The 25,292-nt window shown below is 33.5% G+C and overlaps 4 protein-coding genes and 2 long non-coding RNA genes across 6 annotated transcripts; 1 reads left to right on the top strand and 5 right to left on the bottom strand.

The window, feature by feature from the left end:
* Positions 1-1,061: 1,061 nt before the first annotated feature.
* Positions 1,062-2,870, bottom strand: LOC140867793 (uncharacterized). Its single transcript, XR_012145267.1, has 3 exons — positions 2,465-2,870; positions 1,813-1,879; positions 1,062-1,206 (listed from the first exon to the last, which is right to left on the bottom strand). It is a non-coding gene; the product is annotated as an uncharacterized lncRNA (long non-coding RNA).
* Positions 2,871-3,258: 388 nt separating this feature from the next.
* On the top strand, positions 3,259-4,525 carry LOC140860311 (uncharacterized). Its single transcript, XR_012143675.1, has 3 exons — positions 3,259-3,351; positions 3,631-3,779; positions 4,441-4,525. It is a non-coding gene; the product is annotated as an uncharacterized lncRNA (long non-coding RNA).
* Positions 4,526-5,661: 1,136 nt separating this feature from the next.
* Positions 5,662-8,232, bottom strand: LOC140866137 (uncharacterized). Its single transcript, XM_073271043.1, has 3 exons — positions 7,666-8,232; positions 6,680-7,027; positions 5,662-6,467 (listed from the first exon to the last, which is right to left on the bottom strand). Exons 1-3 carry the CDS (start codon positions 8,092-8,094, stop codon positions 5,844-5,846), a joined length of 1,401 nt encoding a protein of 466 aa, XP_073127144.1. The 5' UTR covers positions 8,095-8,232; the 3' UTR covers positions 5,662-5,843.
* Positions 8,233-13,207: 4,975 nt separating this feature from the next.
* LOC140894401 (uncharacterized) lies at positions 13,208-13,925 on the bottom strand. Its single transcript, XM_073302911.1, has 3 exons — positions 13,727-13,925; positions 13,525-13,658; positions 13,208-13,459 (listed from the first exon to the last, which is right to left on the bottom strand). Exons 1-3 carry the CDS (start codon positions 13,877-13,879, stop codon positions 13,342-13,344), a joined length of 405 nt encoding a protein of 134 aa, XP_073159012.1. The 5' UTR covers positions 13,880-13,925; the 3' UTR covers positions 13,208-13,341.
* A 581-nt stretch (positions 13,926-14,506) lies between these two features.
* Positions 14,507-18,910, bottom strand: LOC140866833 (pumilio homolog 15-like). Its single transcript, XM_073271887.1, has 5 exons — positions 17,923-18,910; positions 17,662-17,824; positions 15,988-16,151; positions 15,636-15,894; positions 14,507-14,890 (listed from the first exon to the last, which is right to left on the bottom strand). Exons 1-5 carry the CDS (start codon positions 18,885-18,887, stop codon positions 14,771-14,773), a joined length of 1,671 nt encoding a protein of 556 aa, XP_073127988.1. The 5' UTR covers positions 18,888-18,910; the 3' UTR covers positions 14,507-14,770.
* Positions 18,911-21,337: 2,427 nt separating this feature from the next.
* On the bottom strand, positions 21,338-23,520 carry LOC140865972 (metal transporter Nramp2-like). Its single transcript, XM_073270823.1, has 4 exons — positions 23,057-23,520; positions 22,672-22,808; positions 21,922-22,577; positions 21,338-21,656 (listed from the first exon to the last, which is right to left on the bottom strand). The coding sequence occupies exons 1-4, from the start codon at positions 23,395-23,397 to the stop codon at positions 21,441-21,443; spliced, it is 1,350 nt and encodes a 449-aa protein (XP_073126924.1). The 5' UTR covers positions 23,398-23,520; the 3' UTR covers positions 21,338-21,440.
* Positions 23,521-25,292: the final 1,772 nt, after the last annotated feature.

The raw sequence follows: 25,292 nt of genomic DNA, 5'->3' as shown, positions 1-25,292 counted from the left end.
AGTTGCTTTTGTGAATTCTGGTTTTTGGGAGAGAATGGAGATGTTGGCAGCTGGCAGGAGAGCTGGTAATAGATCAAGAAAGGAGAAAGAACAGCAGCTTACCCACTGTGGTGCTAAGCAGTCGTCTCGTCGCCAAGAACATCCTCTTGTTTAGCAAGAGCATTTTTGGATTCTTAATGGAGAAGTTGTCAAAAGTTGGTTAAGAAATAGTTGGAATTGTATTGGATTTATGTTCTGGAATCCAAATGTCTGTTTTGGAATTTACTTTTATAAATTAGTTGGAAGTGTATGGAATTTTTTTCACTCCAATTTCTGTTCTGGAATTTGCAATGAAACAGAGGCGTGCATTTTCCAATTTTTTTCAGTCCAAATGTATGTTCTGATGCTGTGTTGTATATAGGTAAAGAAATAGCAAGAACCCAACCCAAAACTTCTCAGCTCTCGAGTGAGAAAAGAAACTTTATTTAGCTTGAACCTTGACTTTCTTTTGTTGATTTTGGGTGAGGGAAATGGTTGGACAGCTTACTTTTTTTTCTTTCTGGTAACCACTATTGAATTCGAGCTTAATCGAAATGTTTAGACCATTTTAATTTTAAATTTGTGCGGCTTTGTCTTGTAGTCACAATGCTTTTCTGGATCAATTTTTGGTAACATCTTAAATACAAAATCATCGAACACAAGGGGAGCATTAATGAAGACATACAGAACCGATAATTATTTTCATTTTCCATACGGGCATACAATCCCAAAACTAATAAGGCCGCAACATTCTGCATAAAGAAACCATACAATTGCAGATCTTCAGTTGTTAAAGTACAAAGCACAGCTACTTAAGCTTCTGTAAGCATGAGAGAAGCAGCATTTGGCTTGGCTTTTGCTTCAGTTTTGCTCATTTTACAGAGCACAACTACTTACAAATATTAATTAATGAGTAGGACCGAATTTATGCATTGCAAAATTGATAAATAATTTTGGGATTTGAAATGAACCAATATGATCCAAGAATTCATTCAACAAAAATCCAATACACGGACGTGAATAAACGGCTAGCTAAAGAAAATAATATCAAAAGGGATCATATTTCTTGACAAACAAATTATATTACAAATCTCTCAGCTCTTCTCATTTTGAACTCCATTGGATGTATCTCATCATTGTCCTTCATTACCAACCGCTCCGGAGTATCCAGTCCTTGGAGATGCTTACCTTCAAACAGGAACAAAAAATATACTAAAAAAAGTGTCGCAGCAGAGTGGATAGGAAATCTGTATAGTTCCAGAGCAGTTTGGACACAAATTTTAAGATTAAAAAATAAATACAAGCGAAAAAATGAATATGTATATATATATATATATATATATATATATATATATATATATATATATATATAGCTTTGTGATTGGTAACCATCAAGGACAGAAAAAAGAAACATGATACACAATCTACTATCTAGATCCACAAAAAAGGAAACAAGATATACAATCACAGTGAAAAATCAACTCATATAAATTGGTAACCGTCAAGGCCAGAAACAAGATACCCAATCTACTATCTAAAGCATGAGTTGATACTGATCCAATTCGAATAAATAGAGCTTATGATTCAATCAAGCTAAACTTAAGAGAATAAAAGAAAAAAAAAACATTCTAAATGCTCAAGTCTCCTAGTTGTATTGATAAGTATTGTTACTATCTATTTGTTGAAAGGATGTTTTAAAAACATTGTATCATATTTCTTCAAATCAATATCATTTGGTTATATACTCCAAGAAAACTATGACAACGAAAAAAACATAGAAGCCCAGAGAACTACCAGCACGATTCAGGACCATCCGGCGTGATTCAGGTCTCTTTTCGTTTGATGGAAGGAATTTCGAAAACTGTCATTCCGGCACCAAAAACAAAACTTCAACTAAATACAAAATGTTTGATAATATATTAATAGTTAATATATGATATCTCAAATTAAGTTAATATATATATTGTAGACATCAATATATAACTATTTACAGGTAAGAATATGGAAAGAAAAATTAATATTGAGAAAATAAACTCACATTCATTATAAAACACAACCATTCTGTTTGGAAATGGAAATGCATCGAGTGATCTTTGAAAGAATTCTAATCCATCACAAATTTAGTCACAAAATTGGTGAAACTAATATAGAAAATAAATTATTTTCATTTAACCTATTCAATATTGTTCAACGAGAACTAATAAAATTACGATTTTTGTATGGATGTGTTGGATAAGGTCTACTTATCAACATATTAATTAATTTATTTAATGAATTTTGAGAAACAATAAAGACAACCATGTGTGGTAAAAAAAACCGACATTATAATGTGAAGTAAAAAACCAGGTGTGGAGATATTTCTTAATTTTCAAGTAAAATTAATACAAAATTTCATACATAATGAATTCAACTGATTAAAATGAGAGATATCTTTCACATAAAGTACCGATGGTGACAGGCGACGGTCGGTGGCGGTGAGACGATGGTGGGACGGTCGGTGGTTGGCCGCTGCTGTGGTAAAAAAAAGAGACTTTAAAAATGTGAAGTAAACATGCCTAGATCTAAATCTGAATGGAGGGATGAGGATCCGAGATATGACGAATCACATAATCAATTACCTGAGCTCAGATTTCTTCAGGGTTTCTTCCCTTCCGGCGTGGAAAAAGGGAAACGAACCAGGCTTTGAAGCGGCAACCGAATTCTGACCCGATTTCTCGATCATGGGCAACAAATGGGATGAGAAATCTGATTCGAGTGAAATGCATCATTAAAAGTGAATAAAGCTGTAAATGAACTTTGTTGTAATTCCATCGAAGGCATTATTCCAGAGCAAGATCCTGAAATTATTTTTGGGGAGGTGAAGCGGGAGGAGGGGAGATGAGAGCTGTGAGCGCTATAAATGAGAAATCAAAAGTTAGGTCTAACCCAAGCTAACCATGGTTAAGGAAATCTATTTATTTATTTAAAAAATATACACGATTTGCATTATAATTCATTTAAAAGGAGGTTGACATGTGTCGCACAGTGAATGGAAGAGGGCACAACCCTTTGGCCAGCTTAGACTTTCCCCTGTTGGAGGCGTTGTGACTTGCGTTGTTCGGAATGTTCCATGGGTAACCCTTTCATCCCCACCATATATCAACCACGCCAAGTGAATGTGAATGTGAATGGGTTAACATAATTTAGCTAAATAATTTTAGAATTTACGGCATATATGCTTGTCATTTCAGAGGTACGGATCTCTGTCCTTTCACGAAATTGGAGCAAAATTGGCTAAAGCGGTTATATCTTTACCTTCAACAACAGGTTTCGAGTTTGGCAGTGGATTCGGAGGTGCTCTGACCTGATGATACTAATTGTTTTCAAGAATGTTGTAAAATTAATGTTCGAGTACTTAGCAAAGAGCATGCATGCATGCATTTAAATTCTAATGTTCTTTCATTGAAACTCTACCAGGTACATTCAAAACTGGGAGCGAGTATAATGATTTCCATGCATTTAAATTCTAATGTTCTTTCATTGAAACTCTACCAGGTACATTCAAAACTGGGAGCGAGTATAATGATTTCCATGCATTTAAATTCTAATGTTCTTTCATTGAAACTCTACCAGGTACATTCAAAACTGGGAGCGAGTATAATGATTTCTTGGACGTGGATGACTCTGGCCAAGTTAAGACAAGGACAAACCAATCCGGTGGAATATCAAATGAAGAAACCATTAAAATGAGAATAGCTTTCAAGCCTTTACCCACAATCTCTGTATGTCATCTCTCTTTCTCTCTTACACCAACACCGTTAGCTCTAGCCCGCAGAAAGTCGACACGAAAAGATTAAGAGCTCTCGAACAGTTCATATCACTAGACTCTAGATATGCATTGCTTGGGTGAGTGACCCAAGTTGAAGTGAGCTTTTGTCTGCTCGAGCTAGCCTAAAAAATTTATTAGCAATCGGCAATATTAACTAATTTACCTAATGAGTCGGTCTCTTCTTCATCAAAAATCAAAAGACGGATCTTGAATTGCATAAACAGATATGAGAAAAAGGCTTGGTCAAGCTCCTATATATCATGTAAAAATTTTGTCATAAATATTTGGCTTTGCCATAGATAGTCACCATTACCATTGAAGCCAGGTGAATTGCATCTAATGAATATGCAATGTTGACCATATCGACATAATCTTATTTTATAATGAAAATGCCTTTATATTATGTCCCAAAAAAAATAAAATAAAATAAAATTGTGTCAAACAATCGATGAGGTTTCTATATCACCTACCTTGTGCAATTCTCTCGTCAATAAGCTAGCTTTTGCAAGTTTCTTGCATATTGTGGACTCTCGTTTTTTATGCAATTTTGAGGGTGTAATGCTTGAATATCAATTCCCTTTGATTGATATATATCTGGTGGCATGCCTACGCAGACCATGCAAAATCCCGTGAGTTTGGACAAAGACGAGAGGGAACTCGGACCACTAAGATACCATGCTTCTTGTGTTGTTCCTGGAGGTTAGTCATTAGCTATATATATATATGCTTCAAATTTTCTTTTCCGATCATTATTATTTTTTTTCTTTAAAAAAGTAAAAAACCAAGAAGCGGGTTCCCACTTAATTAGTTCCAACTTTGGTCGTCACAAAGATGATCATAAACTATATATTTCTGGCCTGATTCTCATAAATGTATTTGCTATGTATCCATAATGCAGCTGTCATTGTGGTGGAGGCAATGGTGGCACAAGTGCTTCTTGGTCAATTATTTAAAGAATTTTTACCGTGGTTGAAGTCTCAAATTAATGCTGTATTGGAGGAATCCCTCAAATCGACCAAGAGTGGAGAAACACATACAGATTCCCATTCAATAATTAATGCTGCATTGGAGGAATTCCTCAAATGGACCAAAAATGGAGAAACACGTACAGATGAATCCCTTGAATAATTAAACCGAAAACCCGAACCGAATTTAACGGTTCGATTCGGTTAAAACCGAAATTTTTTCGGTTTTTCGGTTCAGTTCAAATCGAATTTTCGATTTCAGCTCGGTGAACACCCTTACTTGAATAATTGCTACCAGTTAATTGGCTTTGCTCCGCTCAATCTGCCACCACCACACCTTTTAAGTCCTATACCGCTTTGCTCCTTTGTTTTGCTTCCGGCATGAGGACGACTTTAATTTATTTTTGGACGTTTTTTGGGCTCTTCTAATTTGCTATGTCATTTGTTCCAGATTTTCATGATTATATTCAGATTATATATATATATATATATAATAATTTTAAAAGTATGAATAGTGAATAAAATTTTTGCGTTGTATATTTATTATATCGTCCAATAATTATGAATAATAAGTATTAATGGCATGAACATTATGTGAAAAAATGGTGTAAAAATTAAGGTCAAATTTGGGATATTCAATTTGTGGAAAATCAATGTGTTTTTTATTCATTAAATTAATATATTTAATTTTTGAACATTGCATATAATATTTTAATAGATTTTCATCATATTCACGGAGTCATTTTTAAAAACACATGCCAAAAACCAATATGAATCAAATATTTTGAATGATATCGCAAATTCAAGAATATACAAGTTCATGTCTTTATTATTATGGAATTTTGTGCAGCTATGAAACAAAGTATATGATGATCCTTGTAAATTTATACTATAACATTCAAAAAGTTGATTCCCACCGAATAGAGACTTCGACTTGTTTCAAACTTATATACAGAACAAGATAAACTAATTTAGCTCAGTTTGTCAGTCTCTTTGTACCATGAAACTAGCATCTAAGTTTACCTTTCCCGGGAAGTTGGCTACCTCGTCGCTTATCGGTTCATCCTCACCGTAATGTTGTTGTCATTGCCATGACTCGATTTCCCCAATGCAGCAACTTTGGTTCGATAAGCTGCAGCTGCGAATGCAGTCTTCACTCTCTCCTCTTGAGGTAGTTCGCAAGTTTCACTCACAGAACTGAATCTTATCTCTGCAGGAGGGATGAAACAGTCCATGGATAGACCTGGCACGTTGAACGCGACTTCCTCGATGGTCCATGTTTCTTCCATTCTAGTCTTAGTGTGGCTCATTGCTGTCTCACCAAACCTGAAGAGGGTAACCACGGATCGACCAGAATGAGCAATCATGATTCCCTCGATGGGTCTATAGTCGTCAACAAATGAATTGATAGTAGTCTCCCAATACACAGCATCTCCTCCATTGGATTGGATGCGGGTCAAATGGGAGTCTTCTAAATGCACAAGGAGACCCGTCTTCTGGCTGAAGTAACCGAATAGAACATGTCTAATGATCTCTGCAGGTCCTTCGCTCCTAGATTTCAACGTATGAGGATCGGCACAGAGCTTGAGAATGAAGCAATCCTCTCCACCGATTTTCTTCTCTCCTGTGCACCTAGCACTAGCAAACATGTTCGCTGTCGTCCTTGGATCAAGACCCTAAGAGTAGAAAGCCATGAAACTCATTTAAGTCTGGCCCGCTGTTAAAGTTAAAATTCATTGTATCGCCACCTCCCATGGGCACAAGCTTTGGAGACAATTGATTTTTTAACACATGCCGCAATCAATGCTTACGTCAAGAAGTCAAAATCAACACACTTTACAGCTTGATTTCACAAATAGTCCATCATCAACAATTAAAAAAATCTTACCTGAAGGGCACGACGAAGTGGTCTAACAGGCCCTTTAGCAGCATGTGCACCAAGCCAAGGAGTATGCCGCCACACTAGCTTCCCATTGCAACCAGCATGAACCTTGCTGCATCCAAGTGCAAGCTCAACATACCACATGTCGGGATTCATCTGCCAGAGCACAAATCCACCTGTCTCTGCTGCTTTTGCGGAGTTCTTGCTCTTGATTATCTTTGTGGCGGTCTCTATATCAGATGCCGACATTTTGACCTTACCCATTGCATAAGCGTTCTGTATTGTGTTTTGAAGCTTCTGCCCTCCAGTTGCGGCTAGATATTGCTGCAATATGTACTGGGCAGAAGAAGTTTCCTGGATGGCATTTCCACAAGAATAGTTATCCATGTTAGGAACATTTAAACATTAAATACTGGCCAGAATCCCAACAAAGACCACCATGAGCCGTGCAAACTAATTATCATACTTTATTTCAACAGAATTGGAGATTAAATCAAACTTAAATAAATAAATAAAAACCAGCAAGATGGAATATTTTTCGGTATTTCCAGCAACGTCCTAACAGGTCACTCACGTACATACATTAGAACAATAAAAGGATAAAAATTCACCAATCTAATAGTATAATCTCAACGAAAAAGGATTTCAAGCAAGCTTGTAAATAGTTTAAGAATCCCATCCACAAATCTCTCTTGCTCCCGAACGTATCTAAATCATATGCAGAAAGAAAGAAACAGAACAAGATAAAAACATATTGGCTTTCCAAAAACAACAATAAAAAAACTTGCAAGACAACTTCTTTTTCGTTCATGAGGCACAGAAAAACAATTCTCTTCCAATCCAACCATTTCTCAGTCAATACAAATTTAATACAGCAAAGCAAGCGAGTGCCGAAAAAAAGGGATATAACCGAAAAAGAAAAAATAAATACAACTAAATAAATACGAAAAAAATGAAAAGAAACTGAAACCAAATAGAGAGAGATGACTAACAATGGGGGTGCCTTTAATACAGAGGTGAGGCAATGGGTCGTTATTGGTGACGTACACAGGGGCGAGCGGCGCACCCAGAACGCCGAGAAGCAGCCTCAGATCGGACCTCGAATAACCCGGCCCGGAAGTTGAGACCGGAGGAGCACGACAAAGCCAATGCGCCCAACTCTCGTTCCTCGGGTCCCCGGAATCCGACCCGTTTGGATCCGGCCCCTCCCTCAACGGCGAGAGCGTCTCAAGCCCGGACCTCATGCCTCCCGATCTCAATACCAACATTTCTGGCGGGCCCACACTACCGCCTCTACTTCTCCGCCTTAGCAGCCCCGAGCCCGAAGGTGAAATGCTCCGGCTCCTCCGCGACCGAGCCGGGGACAGCCCCCGGACCATTTCCTCCTTCAAAGCCGAGAAAAATCCTTGCTTTCTATCCATGGTCGCAGCAATCTTACAGAACGGGACCTTGTTTTCGAGTGAAAAAAATCAAAATGCAGAGTGAAAGTAGCAACTGGGAAGGAATACGTATAGTTGTACACTCACTCAGCAAAAAGAAAGTAAAGAGGAAAGGGAAAAAGCCAGCTGCTTACGTTTAGAAGAAGCAAAACATTTTCCTTTGTCCCCCAATTATATATATGCATTTATCAAAAAATAATAATACGTGTTATATACACACACTGAAGGTGTATTTCATTATAAAAACAGAAACTTAATCTTTGTTTTTTGTTTTTCTTTTTTTCTTTTTAAATAGAAGTTGAAGAATGTTATTTGTCCAAATTTTTCCAAGAATTTTCCGTAGACACTCCATAGATCATAGATAATCATAGTAGATTAATACGTCACAAACGAATTATTTACGTTACCAATTCATGAATTTATTCATATATAAACAACAATATATTAAAAATGAGAAGTACAAATTTTTCATAAATAAATAAAATAAATGATCATTTTTACTCACGAGACAGTATATAAGTCTGTGTGAACCCGAATTTTGGGATAAAGTAGTATTCTAAAGAAAGAAAAAAAAAGTATAGAGTCAAAGTAACTTTAGAATTTGACTTTATAAATGGAGTGTGGTTAGCCGAAATAGAATCGAGATTTAATTGTTTCCCCACTCGAGTAATTTATCACGTATAGCATGCCTGAGTACAACTAAAAATTATCGTAGGGTGAATTCATTTCATTTTGCTTATATTAGATTTTATTATTCTTTATATTTTTCTATTTGTGGAAAAAAATCCAAACGGTGCACTGTTTTTAATATTATGTCCCATTATTAACTATATTATTAACTATTATCTATTAATGTACGTATTTTTAAGAACAAAATCTTCGTTATTTTAATAAATAAACTATAAAATGATAATTATTTTGTATTTTAATAAATTTATTATTTAATTTTATAATTATCTCCTTTTAATTTTAAATATTTAAACTCAAAAATATGAAAATGTTTATTTATTTTTAAACGTAACATAAATTATTTATATGTGAATTTTAATTTTAATGTGCGCGGATTACTGGTTGTTATAATACAACACTACTTTATACTAAGTATATAAAGTTATGATGTAATTTTGAATTTTCCTTAGAACAACGTTCATCTTATCAAACTAACTAGATACTTTATTATATTATCATAGTATTTTTTATGTATTTATTTTTCTCTCCAAAATTTCAATTTTTAAAAAAATTATTTTACAATTGTTTTTTGAAAAAATAGTTCCTACTTTAATATGTACAACTATATTATTCGATCTTATACATGAAGCATGAGATCTGTGTTTATATTCTACACTAAGGGAAAATGCCTGTTTACTTGATCAATTTATTCAAATATAAAAAAGGTACCGTGACTTTATTTTTAGTGAAAATGACACTGGATTTGGAGCTAATAAGATGCACATATAGAATTGGTTGTTCCACGTTTTAGTAAAATTAAACATTTAATTATTGTTGTGGTGGTGGTGCTAGCTAGTGAGTGCGATTTTACTTGAATCCAACGAACTGTTAATTGTAATTAACTATCTATATACTTTTACATTCAATGCATACATACTTGATATCAAATTATTTAAATTTAATCCTGTAATTTAATTTAATTTTAAATTTTGAAATCAGAGGATATATACAGCTGGGTCACGGTTTAGATCAAGTTAAGCTTAAAAATGAATATTTATGATTGATATTAATGATTCCGATATATGAACAATCGATCTCATGAATGAGATCTCATTATTATTATTTTTCCAAATAAACTAATTAAACACAATGGGTTCCAAAAAATAATTGCAAGGACGATGCTAATTTATTAAAAACCAACTGAGATATCAAAATTAATATATATTCCAATGAACGATAATAATATTTAATATTTATATTTTGTTACTGGAAGGAAAATGGAGGCATGGAGCCATGTATTAATTCCTAATCTATACGAGGATTTGGATCCTCTATTTCGTTAAAAATGCATTATGTATTTAAGTAATGTTTGTAACTTCTATAATTATTTATTTATATTTAAAAGTTGTAAATACTATTTTATTTTTATGTATTTTTTATACAAGATGATTAGGTGTTCATTTTTTAGATCTCACGTGATATCTGATAAATTTGAAACGTTATTGAATAAATTGAGACGATTATCTCATCATCTTATAAAAAAAAAATGCACGACTTATGATAATGTATTTTCAGCCGAAAGAGCATCCAAATTCATCTAAACAATAAATAAATATATATGTATTTTTATATATATACATGAAGTACCTATCCAATTGTGGAACCCCATCTGGCAGGTGAAAGAGGGAGTCGCTGTTGTAACTTCAGTTTCAAAATGGTTTTTTCCTCTTTGACTCCAAAGGTTGTCAAATTTAATTACTTGGTAATTGGTATGGTGTAAAAATTGGATTTTATAAATTTAATAAAAACAAATTTACGAGGATTTATTTGTTCGTTCGTGAATAATCCTCTTTCATAGTCGAATTTATGGAATTATAATTACCTCACGAACTAAAATTATACTTAATAGAATAGAAAGTGATACACCATTTAAATATTGACAAACATTCTTATGAAACGGTCTCAAGGGTCATTTCTTTGAGACGGGTTTTTTGTATGGGTTATCCATTAAAAAGTATTACATTTTATTTCAAAAGTATTACTTATTATTATAAATATGGGTAGGATTGACCCGTCTCACGAATGAGACTATGTAACAAAAGTGTTACTCTTAAATATATATACATAATATTTTATGATGAATATGGTAAACTGAGAAACTTTTTACCATAAATGCTTTATTCAAAGTCAACGACGCAAGGATTGAGATAGAGAGAGTCCATAGAATCATATGGCACGTACAAAGCCAAATGAGTAAAAACAAGGTTCACATGCACTCTCTTTTCTTCATTATCCCCTTCTTATTAATTATTTCTACAAATGCTATTATGAACTTGGGATGATATACTTAAACATTTATAATTTTTTATACAAAAAATATCTATAGTTTTTTGTTGAATATATAATATAAAGGAATTCTGATATTAATTATATGGAGTCATAACGTATTTTTAGATTTATTAAAACAACATCTATTTCGTCGAACTAACAACACGGTTTTAGTATATATGTATATATATGTACATTTCTTTATATTTCATTTTTCACTCCTATCATTTCAATTTTAAAAATTATTAACTTTTTATTTTAATTTTTTTAAAAAATAATTCTATATTTTTTATGGAATATATGTATGACCCACAAGTACAACAATAATAAATTGAAAGTATGGATACTTGAATTATTTCTGACTCCAACAATTGTATAACTCAAGAATACTTGATGAAACAAAAATTTGAATTTCTATATTCTACACAGAGGAGGACTCGTAAAATATAAAAATGTAATAAAATTTTAAAATTCAGAAAAAAATATAGAAATGTGGGATACAGTAAAATATAAAACAGATTTCACGAGAAGACCAAGAAAAGATATATATATATATATATATATATATATATATATATATATATAAATATATGATTTTAATATAATTAATATTAATGATATATAATATTTATTTTACACTTACCTTAATATGTTATATATATATATATATATATGTGTGTGGGTTGTATATATATAAGAGCAAAAGTCAAAGTATTGAGATAAAAATAATAATATTAAATTTTTTTGAAAATATAATAGTAATAATAATAAGAGAAAGGTCAAGAAAAGATACCATTAGTCATGACTCTGGTGGCGCAAAGGGCGGGGGATAATTTGCAAAGTTGTTTGACCAAAGGCTTATAATCCAGTGATGGGAATTAATAGATTTGACAAAATTACGGTAATTGAAATAATTAAATGGTAAAGTCAATTTATATGACTGTCACAATAATTTGTTTTAGTGTGAAAACATATGTACATGTGTTTTTTAAGGAAAAAGGACGTAAAACATACTTTTTTCGATTCCAAAAACTAAATTTTGTTTATATTTTCTGGGAAAAAATAACTTTCTTTATTTCTTAGCTCAATAATATTGGTGGAAGGCTGTCGTCCACTGAATGGCTTTATGTCTAATTATCTTTTTTGAAGGATAAGCTAAGATTTGATATCAATTTAGTTCTTCAAGAAAATTTTATGATACATATGTGTGCATGTATGTAGGCACGTACGTTACGTACGTGTGTGTATAAGGATGAGTAAGGAAATTCAATTAATTAAAGCCAAAATGATTTTTATATGTCTACGACTGGCGCGGTGTACGTAAATTCATTTTTTTTAAAAAAATTATTATTGCAAATTTGGAGTATAACATGTTATAGATAAGATAAATCTGAAGGCAACGGATGCAAATACTAATCCTTCCATAACTCAATCATTGTGTGTCCACAAGCATGTAGAAATAATATATTTTCCTTTTCTTATTAGCTGCAAATTATTTTAAGGTTTTTTCATGTAAATCTCCCCTCATCAGCTAAGTTTCCGATTTTCCGCTCTATCAATTTTGGATAAAAATTAATAAAATGTGATTTTTTTTAAAAGGCGTATAAATAATGACCATCACCTAACCTATGAAGCCACACGTGTGTATTGGGCTCAACAAGCCCCATATCAATCAAATACCAAGGCTGGCCGAATTAAATTTAAAAAGCCCATAAATTGGTATCTTTTCGAGACATTCGGTCCTACTGCAAGATACTTTCATCTTTTTAATACGGCCCAGCCCAAATGTGTTCTGGTGGACGTTCGGAAAACACATGGGTGATTTTCGAACCAATTGCTTTTCACCTTTGGAAATTGGAACTAGACTAGTTTAAGACAACATTATAGAGGTTTGTTTTTTGTTTTTGTTTTTGTTTTTAAATTAAAAAAAAATCTGTGTGGGTTCCTAGGTGTTCTTTAAAATGGAAAAGTAGAATATTTTTTGTTTCTTGGGTTTTTTTCTCATGTGGAACACCACTAAAACAAACAGAGATTGATAAACAACATAGCTAAATCATTCGAAGGATACACATAGGACTTTTCGAATATTGGATCGGACTTCATGTTTATTACTTGTACACACAATTTAAACGAACAGAACCAACACCGAGTGACAATGAAAACATTAAAAAAGAACACATCAAAACATTAACTTTGATAACCAAAGTCCAATGTATCGAACATCATTTACAATCAGGCTGAAGCAGAGTTGTTGCGATGCAACAACTGAGGAAGATAACTAGTGCTGGACCGTATTCTCGGGTTTTCGATGACCGGTTCGTTTAGATATGCATACTTGCTCTTAGTCCACCTGCACATTCCCAAAATGTCATTTGTGAAACTTAAACTCAGAACATTATCTAAACTCTAACCTACCAGTCCTTTATTCCCACTCTTATGATCTCTTTATCTTTGTTCTCATATTTTTCACCCCAGATCTTCGTGTCCATCGCGATTTCGTGCTCCGTTTTCTCCTCCAAGGACTCTTCAAATCGCAGGTATTCATCACACTACACATTCATATGTAAAATTAAGTGAACTTGAAACTATATGTATGTATATTCAGATGATCATATACCGTGAGACTGCGAGTGCGTATACGAGCCGCAGCCTTCAAAGCAGCGTAGAGGTGATCTTCCTCTATCAATCTCCTCTGTTTCCAGAAATATTTGATCTCTCGATTGGTGATACTCAACTCGATCCTAGGATTAATCGAAACAACATCCTCCATTTCGAGTTTCTTTATTATTTAGTTACTTTCAATCAATATGCACAATTTCAACAGAATGTGATTGGATTAAGAATTAAATAGACGACTTGATTGTGACTAATTATTTATATCAACTATGGTTCCACCCAACCTAACTTTCAAATATTGGTAGTTGAATAAATATTAAAGAATAGAACTTGATGACGACTCAGGTAGCGTTCGGAAATGTTTTTTTAAAAAAAGTTTATATTAGTGTATTTGTTAAAGTAATCGCAATTAGCATATATTTGAAAAGCTCGTGGCATTTACTTCACCGATCAAATTATTAAATTTTAATTGCTAAATTTTACATATTGAGTTTTGTAATATAAAATATAGTCGAATGGTTTTATTAGATTCAAGTACTAATATTTATATTATGCATACGTATTGTACATGACAGCTTGTCCACGGACAAAGAATAGATGAGGCATTAGATGCAATAATGGTTCACTATATATCTCTTTTTTTCAATTTTGGAAAACCACAAAATAAAATAATAATAAAAGAAACATATACACAAACTAAAGATATGTTGGTTTCCTTCCATACGTTTGTGGAGTTAATTTTTCATTTCAATTAGAAATATAATATTTCGATTCCTTTGTTTGATATCCTGAGAAAGAATTCACAATTATGCAGGCAGCTTAATTCAGCCAGCAAATATACAACATCAAATAAACAACATCATTCTGTGTTTCTCTACCTTGCTACCTTCAGTAAACTCATAAATATGAGGTGACGAAAATCACATGAAACTGCTGGTAACCAACTCCTAATGCTTTTACCTACACAAAAACAATGCCAAAACGTTTTGGAACTAATGAAAATAAACAAATCCGAACGTGCCTCCACCTTTCATTTGCGCACGTACTATGCATTACGTTGCCTACTTTTTTCCAGATACTCAAGGATCTTTCTTCCATAGAGATTGCTTTGCATGGATGCTGTATTCACTTGGATCAAATTCCTCAGAGCATCATGGGCGTGTCCCTACTCTTGCACAATAAGAAGTAAGATAGAACATAAACTCAAAGCTCAAGCTAAATCTTCCTAGATCAAACAATGAAATGTGAATTGGATTGTGTGTTGAAGAGAACATGTTTTATGTACGATATCGAGAACAAAGGGAGTGCACTTCTTGAAAAGAGCATAAACCAGCCATAAGGGCAGTGAATGGATTCATCATTCACCCAAATCTGAAGCACCGCTAAATATGTCCTTAACATTTTGCTATCCTCAAGATTTCTTTTGTTCTAATGATGCATAAAGTTTTAACCCGGTGGCAATTTGTTGGTTGCCATCTGAATGAAATCTTCAGTTAAAGTAGCAGACACCATACTGGTAATAATAAACTGTTAAAACTAAAAATGAACCTCTGCAAGTTTTTGAAATATCATGAGCACAATTTTAATTTTATAAATGAACTATTTAATAGTAATAACATTAAATTGGTTATCATTATAAAAATTATTATGGTATCAAGCTCGTTTTCTCTGATTCAAGCATGACCCAGAGCCTTCGAAATGAGCTCGTAAAACATAAGCTAGAGCTTGTAAATTTTTATGGCATTGGCTCGAGCTTAACTAGACAATTTATAGTTGCACGATCAATGAAAAGAATTTCAACACTTAAACTTTGGGTAGCTGCTGTATTAAACTAAACATGGTCACACTACAAGAGATAAATCATTATGTTATGAAAAAATTGACAATTCAAGGAAAGTAGATCATCTGACCTTAGAATTTTTCAAGGCTGACTGAATGACGAAATTCCCAAAAGGATCCACTAAAAGCTTTGCAGCATAGGGACTCGTTAAAAGCTCCATTGTTATTGAAGCAGCAAACATTTCTCCAGAATGAAACAAAATTTTTTCCACAACATTACTAGCATACTTATTGCACGAGAGAGATGCAAAATATCCTTGGAATCGTTTATAAAGATCTGCTGCAACTTCGGGTATCCTCAATCCAAGAAGATGTTGCACCACATAGTTGCTAGACAAGATTAAATAATATAGTGTCAGACATTGCAACAAAATATAAAACTTGGCATACTTGGAATAATTAAAGGTGTTTTTGGCATCAAACCCGAAGGGATCTCCAGCCAGGTGCACGGCATTAGCTATTATCACACTTATTAATCGTTCTCTAGCTTCTCCGTGATGGTTTTCCACGCATGACTGAAGCACACAACACCCACTTCTGTTGGTTGCTAGTTTTAAGCAGTTATCTGCTATCTCATTCAAAAGATGCTGCCAAGTGAAATCCAATGTTCAATAGCTGATCCAGCTGATCAAAATAATTTATGCCAATACTAGTGGTTTTAAATTAATAAATCTCAGAAAGGAGAAAATTTAAGTAATTATATGGTCATCAAGCCATCAACAATGATTCCTGAGTACTTTGTGATATTTCGTGGACAGCTTTGTTTCCGTTATTGCACACTTATTAGTAAAAACATTTCAAACTTTTGAATGATCGTAGTTATATAGCAATATCTATTCAGCTCCTAAGGCCATGCAACCAACCTTTTTGTAGCAGCAAGAGGTCATGAGATAACAGTATTCCAAATCAAACATGTAAAGAAAATTTAGGAAGTTTGTATACTTTGAATAAGAAACAAAGATTTGCAGTTGTATATCATGGTAAAGTGTTACATGTGTGGGAGCCTGTTAACCAAGTATACATGAATGAGCCATTTTAAAATCGTGCTGCCAGTGAATTGGTCTTGGATGGTGTCACGGAAATGAATAAATGACCGATTTAAAAAATATTTCCGTGCAATTAAATATCCAAATTTCGTTACTATCTACAAAAATCTAGTCTCAGGCTACCATAGTGGGTCCAGACATATCAAATCCTATGGGCTGCAAAGCACGACAGCCATTTTTTCCTTCAACAGTTTTTATCAAGTTTTTTTTTTGGTGGAGGGAGCAGGTGAGGATTGAAGGAGGTATTACGAACTGGCTATGCTCCATTTGGAATGCATTTATCCTAATTTATTGGGATGTAAACAAGAGCCAGGAGAGTCTATGTTTATGCATGCATTAAGCTACATTCTTGGTATCACATAAAATTGTTTCTTAGTCGTAACCTGTTCATTTAATGAAAGTCTGTCAACTCCATTCATCTTTGTTTATGAATCAGAGGATGGAACCATAAGATTCTTGAATCGGTATCAACTTTTGAATACTTTTAAGACCAAAAAGTAAACCACAGATATAACGTGTTTTCCGATTGGACAAACTTCTATTTGCGAAGTACTTTACTTTCAATGGACGATCATTTTCACGAAATTGAAAAGCAATAAAAGTAAAACGATCATCAAACTTGACATTATCATCCATAAAGTCAAATAATTTAAAATCACCAAATATTCGCAACTGATGTCTCAAGGCGTGACAGATAGTAGGAAATTCCAAAAAAAAGAAGTTACACTATCCCATAACAACAAATATGGCTAGTAAATGAATCACATATAGTGATCTAAATATGCTACTGAATACCTGTGAAAAACAAAAGCGACTCCATGATTGAGCACCACCAATATTCACAACGAATTGATTAAGTTTTAACTACATGTCTATCTTCCATTCTTAAATTATATCGACTTTATAACAATTAGAAATCAAAGGCCCAACCAATGCCTTAACTAAGGATTGGCCAGTCAACAGATGAACCTTACTAATCTCATTTTAGAAAGGCAGCACTTATCATTCGCTTACTTACAAAGAATCAAATGCACATAAAATTGTTCATTACCTCATTATATTCTCCAGAGAAGTGTTTTACACAGTATATTAAAACATGCTGGCCACTGGGGTCATTAGCCAAAGCAATAGCAGCAGGGCTAAGGGCAGACATTACCAAAGAAATTTGCTGCGACGACGTTAGCTTCTCTAGCAGCGTGTTCATGGCTTTAGCCCTGAACAACAACCACATTCAATATAAAAATATAAACCACAATTGTATACGTAAAAACTTAACAAGTTAAAAAAAATTCGTGGATTCATAGTTTCATACCCATTTGAGTTGACGCAAACATTAATGAGCTTAAACGGGAATTTTGTGAGGGCAAAAATGATCCTAGTCCTTTGTTCTTCATTGCAGAACACAAACAGTTTCTCAAAAAATTGACTTCCAAACTGATTTTTCATCAGCTCATATAAAAATTCCATCACTTCAGATAAAACAGTCTCAATTTCCCGCTCATCCATTCCCTCCTCCAATTTCAACTTCAAAATATCACTCCATAGCTGATCTCTTGCTAATGGGACAATTTTACCCCTCAAGTTTTCCACAGTTAATTCTTGCTGCCATTGGCCCAAATGCTGTTTATTATACACACTAGCTCTGGGACTACAAAAGGTTCTTAATTGATGGCCCTCAAAACTACTAGGTAATGGAAAATTGCCTTGTTCTGGAGAGGGTGAAATTGGAAAACCGAAGTCGGCTTTTCTTGATAACAGTTGCTTGCCATGCAAGTAACGGAACTCGCAACCGCGAGGAGCAGCATCGGAAAAATCTCGTCTTTGATGATACATCGATTTCAGGGGATGGTCACCTGCAGCAAAAAACGGGCCACTACCATAAAATTCTGTTCTTTTCGGGCCCACATGGAGATCTTGGTGAGCCCCGAGAAATGAAGGCCCATTGGCCCCACCATTGTTACTACTGTGAGCCCAAGCCCGGAATGCAGGCTGCTGATTTTCTCCGAAAAACGTCGTAAAAGAATTTGAGTTAGGTGATGAAACGCCATCATGGGTAGGCGGAGGACCTAGAGACGACGGCATTTGACCATGAGATCGAAAATCTGGGGAGATGGTCAGGTTTGAAAAGGCTGATTCAATTGAAATATCGGAATTTTGGAACAAAGGATTGTGTGTGAAAGTTTCTGAGAGAAGGGGGTGCCTGTACGGGTGGGGGAGATGATGTTCCGGCGGCTGAGACGACGGAAGATAAAGGTTTTGAGGGATTTTTCGCTCCATCCCCGTTACGAACCCAACAAGCGCGTCTGTGATGCTCGGAATTAGGAAGGGTTTTATTTGGGGCTTTTCTTTAATAATATATATAAAAATTAAAAATTAAAAAAACTTGCGCTTAGTTTCATAGATATAAAAAACAAATATATATATATATATATATATATATATATATATATATATATATATATATATATATATTTTCAGCTACCTAACTAGGGCTGTAAACGAATCGAACCGTGCCAAATTATAGCAAAATTTTAGTGTTCGAGCTCGAGTTCGAATTGAGACATTCGAAGTTCGGCTCGAAGCTCGAAATTTTTTTATTTTCGGCTCGAGTTCGATTCGATATAGAGTTCGAGTTCGGTTCGAATATATTATATAATATTTATATAATATTATCTATATATAATATAATATATATAATATTATTTATAATATATATAATATTTTATATAATATATATTATATAAAATATTATATATATATTATATAAAGGTTCCCGAGCCGGCTCGCGAACATTCGAACAAAATATTTTAGGCTCGAGTTCGGCTCATATAATAGTTCGAGTTCGGCTAGAGTTCGAAAAATTCGAATCCGAATCGAATATTTTTTCGAGCCGGCTCGGCTCGTTTACAGCCCTATGCCCAACCAACGATGTTCAACTCGTCTCCGACCACTAAAACTCGGTACCGTGTTTTAGTTATGCGAAAAATAAAAAAAAAAACTAAAACCCGATACCGGGTTTTAGTGGTTGGAGACGATGTGGGAAATATTGTTGGGCAGCTGAAAAGTCATATATATATATATATATATATATATATATATATATATTTCAAAAAAAATTATATATATATAAATTAATACATGTATCGATGTCACGTAGTTCATCAAATGTCATATATTTGAGAGGAAATATGAATTCGAGACTCAATTACACTAACTAAAAACATTGAATAGAGATGTTGAAAATAATATTTTAAATTATCACAAAAAAATTTTAGAGACGTTACATTAAATGTTTAGTCATATAAATCGAGTCGACCATTCCCATAAAAAAAACATATTTTTTATTTTTTTAGTACAAATTTAATTATTTTTCCATGAAATAACTAGTCAGAACATTAATATATTAACTTCCAAAAATACATTAATACATAACAGTTTTTTATGCTTTATTCTGAAGTTTGAAATTTTTTTAAAAAGTGTTTTTCATTTTATATTCAACAATTTAAATCTAATGATTTTCAATACTCGTATTACTTTTTTATGTGACATATTTTCTGAATTAATAAAATTTGAGACAATTTTACGGGTCAATTTTATAAAACGAGTTTCTTATTTGAATCACCAATAAAAAAAAATATTTTTTACAATGGATTTGGGGAAATCTATCGAGACTATCTACGTACTTTAACTCATAATTAAAACTCTAAACTCAAGACTATTTCGATAAAACAGTTTTTTTATAATAAAAAATCGAATAAAAATCTTAAGAGAACCGAGATTTCTACGGGTAATTTACTGGGACAAAGTAGATATGAATAATTATTTCTATTTATTGGAAAGGATTATTATCAGTATATAATTAACCGATTACCATTAGGTGCATGGTGGAATAGTAGAAGAATATATTATATATTACAGCTCGTAAGAATCCCTTTCAATTATGGCATCAATTTACAATTTATGAGAAGCAATTTCCGCATTATAAAAAAAAATTAAAAATTAGCAACTATAAATATTTAATCCATATAATTTAAAAGATAAAACAATTTAATTTTATTTTTATTGATATTAGCGTTACTGCGTTAATATAAATGAATAATCTTATTTTAAACCAGATGTTCACTTATTTTATTTCTTCAAACATATTATAATTAATTTGCACTCGTCAAACTAATCTCCATATAATATAGATAGCAAATTTTTTTTCTACCATAATTCTATTTTACAGATGTTGTAACGAAATTTCATATATTTAAAAACGGACATGCAATAAAAGGGTCGTTGATTTGGTAAAGATCCTTAAAATTTTAATTTTGCAACCAAACTAAATCTTGGACCGATTGACTAATCGTACAAGATCGAGATGCAACTGATCATGAGACATACATTTCTAACGTGTAGGTAAATCAATATTTCTGTCTGCCTTTCACGCATAGCCTTCGATTTAACCTCCACATAAGCCAATAAACATCTTATTCATGTGAGTCAACATCTTTTAAAGTAAATCAATAGTTCTGAAATAATATTCATAAACATATATTATATTTGATTCGTCAACACCTAGCTAACTAGTAATAATCACCATCTAACATACGATTATTATACAACAAAGTTACACATTGTAGCCAAAAAAAAATCGAAACTATAGTATAACATTCCACCTCCATGTACACATTAAGTACAATAATGAGTAGTAGATACATGTCAAAAAAAGATATATTCTGGATTCTATCTATACTCTCATGGAAATTAATCCTACATGTATGTATTTATGGTGTAACTAACTGCATATGGCCACAATTCTTCACTGGTTTTTTGAATATGGCCTAGTTAAGTTGTTATAGTGTAAGCAAAACCATGGGAACCGAAGCAGGAAACGAGTTTGGTGCCGCGAAATAGAAGATACGCGATAAACGCCACGTACAAAGACGCCACCACGCACACTGCTATACCAAACAACAATCCATGAACCTCTGATATGAAGAAATCAACCAAAATGTATCCATTTATTGCTATTACCAGCGCAGCCACAACCCAAGCTGTCCTCTGAAAAAACAAGGTAATAATGAGTTTTGCTTCGTGTGGTATAAATTCTGTAGCATGTTGTTCTATCAAAATCTATATGTCGTGTTAGCATGCAATTACAAAATTTTAATAATGATAATGGTGACAAACTCAGCACGAGTCATTATCTATGCCTTCAAGTTCGAACATGATATATACTACTTGCGCTTGACTCGACTATGGATATATATGTCACGACCTTTTTAGCAGTAGATGGCAATAATATTAACCAAAAATTAAAGCATACCTCCAAACTAGTTCCGATCTTAAATCCACCCATAATCTGTTCATTTGACACCAAGTGGACAAGAGGTATAACTGCAAATGGTATTTGCATGGCCTGAAGCACATTAAGCCATTCATTCAAAACATCAAGCAACTCCTCCGAGCGATTGAAAACAACGGCCACAATAATCGTCGGCAAAATGGCACAACTTCTGGTGATCAATGATCTCAGCCATTTTTTCAGCTGCAGGTTCAGAAAGCCACCCATAATAAACTGACCAGCATATGTCCCCGTCATAGTGCTGCTTTGTCCAGCGGCCAGAAGACCGATGCCCCAAATGTAAAGAATCGCGAGATTGTCGCGGCCACCGTATCTTTCTTGAAGGTATTCTCCAGCATTTACCAAGCCTATCGTCCTAGCTTGTGACGTACCATAGAATCCCTTGGCAAACACTGTTGTGACAAACAAGTTTATGACAAAGGAGACAAATACCGCGACGTAGGACTCGCATGTGTAGTAGTTGAGGGCCTCTTGAACCCTCCCTTTCTTTTTGGAGTCCACCTTTCTAGACTGTACTAAAGCTGAATATAGGAAAACGTTATAAGGCGTTATGACACAACCTATGATCCCTACGGCTTGTTGAACTGTGTTGGAGCTGAGCCTGGGTATCAAAATTCCTACAACAGATCGTTAATTAACGACTTGTAAAATGAAGAGAATTTTACAAGAAATATTATATGATATATGGAAGATTGGAGGTGAAACAAATACCTTCTATAAGTTCTTGGCCACTTGGTTTTGTGTCGAAAAACATCCAGGCAAAAGATAATGCCATGCTTCCTATAAGCACAGCAAAAAAGGCTTCAAGCTTTCTGAATCCATAGTTTTCCAGAAAAAGGAAGATGAAACTGTACACGACACAGCAGCACATCCATTAGATATTAAACAAGAAAAAAGTTGAATTAAGCTAGGGACCATTAATTCATTAATTAAGCCCAGTACTTTATAAAGCTACTATATGGCCTCCCTACACGCATTTTCTTGAATATATATTTGATGTAGATTCGATATTATTCAAGAAACTAAATTATGTGTATCAATATTTCACCTAATAAAAACAGCATTAATAGATCGAAGGAAAAAAAAATAAGCTTACCAATCACATGCAGTAATGAGAACACCAGCCCAAAGAGGCAACACTCCATTGCTAAGTATCCTTATAGCAATCGCACTGCCGATCACCTCCTGGATATCCGCCCCGATCAAAGCCACCTCCGCCATGAACCACAGCATCAGCCCCGCCCAGAAAGGGTACTCTTCCCGACATATCTCGGCCAGATGCCTCCCCGTCGCCACCCCCAGCCTCAACGACAGTAACTGTATCAACAGCCCCATAACGGTAGCCCAAAACAGCAGCCACAGCAACGAATACCCCGCGATCGCGCCGGCCTGGAGATCACCCTCCAAATTCCCCGGATCAAGAAACGCGACGCTCATCAAGAACCCGGGCCCCGTGAATTTCCAAAGCTTCTGCCAAGAAAAGGGAGGCACGGACGTGCCGGGAGACTCATCGAGCGGCGCCTCGATTTCGATGGCGTGTAATAGGGTGTTTTCTTGGGATTCGTCGGCGTGGGCTGGCGAGCGTGGTGTCGACGGCGGCAATAGGGGGTTGGAGTCTGCATGACGGTGGTGGTGGTGGTGGAGGGTGGTGGAAGAAGATGGAGAAGAGGTCATTGGATGATTTGCATGGGATCGGAGTTTTGTATTGCTACTTTTTTTTTTTTTTGCTCGCAAGTGTTTGAAATGGTGCGGTGTCAAAGTGTGAGAATTTTTATTGGAATTTTTTGCTATTGGCTTAGTAATTAAGGGGAGCTAAGTGCGAGAAGGCATTTTTTTTTTTTTTTTTTTTTTGCAAATAAGTTTTAATTTACAGAACATTTTGTTAATTTGTATGTACATTTTATGGAAAAAATTTATAGGTACATAAGTTATAAAAACATTAACTAAACTTATCTGATAATAATAAATAATATTATATAAAGGGAAACTTGTTTTTTTGTCAAGTATGTTTGTTACTTTACGATTTTGGCCTTTTATATTTTTAAATTTTAATTTTAGTATGCTATCTTTATTTTTTGGCAATTTTAGACTTTTTTTCTGACGTGACACCAATACAATGCTGATGTGGAGACAACATGTCAAGTGTCACGTCAGCATTTTTGAATAAAAGAACTAAAATTATCAAAAATCAAAACATGCAGAACTAAAACTGAAATATGAGTAAATGGTCGTATCGCAAAGTGACCGAAACGCAAACTGACAAATATAAATGACGAAAATTATAGTTTCACTTAAATCAATATAGATATCTGATATCTATTTTTTTTAGAGAGAAAATTGAGTTCCGAGAATGACTCAAAACTCTTAGATATATATCTGATATCTTGATTTGGCTGACAAATGAATTAAATATATAAAAACATAAAAATATATATAATACGCAAAAATTTAGTAATGTTATAAAAATAACTTTGTTCAAACAATTTTTTTCATTTATGATCCTCTACAAAAAAAATTTGCAAAATGATTTTCAAACATATAAAAAATAAAAATATATTAAACAAATTTTAAGAATTGAGAGAGTAGATTTCAAATTTATAATAATCAAATAAAGGTCATTTAGTAAAATGATTCCAAAAAAAATTTTAATACAACAAAAAACATCCGATCATATATACATACAACATAAAAAAAAAATTCAAGCATACGTGTTCATGAAATTGAGTCAACAAAAATGGATTCTAATGGTGGACATATATTAGTTTATCGACATGATTCCTAAACTGTTGGGGTTGTAGGAAAATTATATTTTTGTTATTGTACATTGTATTTATTTTGAGTTATGTTAAAAGTGAATTTGTATTTTTAGTTCTATATATTTTTTATTTTAGTCATTTTCGTTTTTTTCATATAACTTATAAAAAAAAATTCATTTTTTCGGTTTTTTTAAATTGGTTTTTTTTTTCCCTTTCTGAACAGACAGTCACGATCCAATGATTTGACAAATAATGGTAAAAAAAAATGAATGAAACAAGAAAAAGCATACAAGTAATTACATGAAATAAAATAAAAGTTAACTACATTCTTGAAGACACCCTTCAAATATGGGTTAATTACTTAATTAGAAGTACATTATTTTTATGCTATAATCTTTCCTATCCGTATGTCTCATAGAAACGAAATAGGTGATCAAGATCTGTTATTGAGTTATTCCATGGTATTTACATGAGTTTGATTTTCTTCCTCCTGTTGCATTATTATTTTTTTTTTTTCTAATTTTTTCGTTTTTCTAAATAACTGATCTTAGAACATTTATTTACAACCCAAAAACT

Source organism: Henckelia pumila, chromosome 4 (genome assembly GCF_033568475.1).
Source record: "Henckelia pumila isolate YLH828 chromosome 4, ASM3356847v2, whole genome shotgun sequence".
In the NCBI taxonomy this organism is placed as follows: Eukaryota; Viridiplantae; Streptophyta; class Magnoliopsida; order Lamiales; family Gesneriaceae; genus Henckelia; species Henckelia pumila.
Note: the sequence above shows the minus strand (reverse complement) of the source record. Positions and strands in the feature narration are given on the sequence as shown.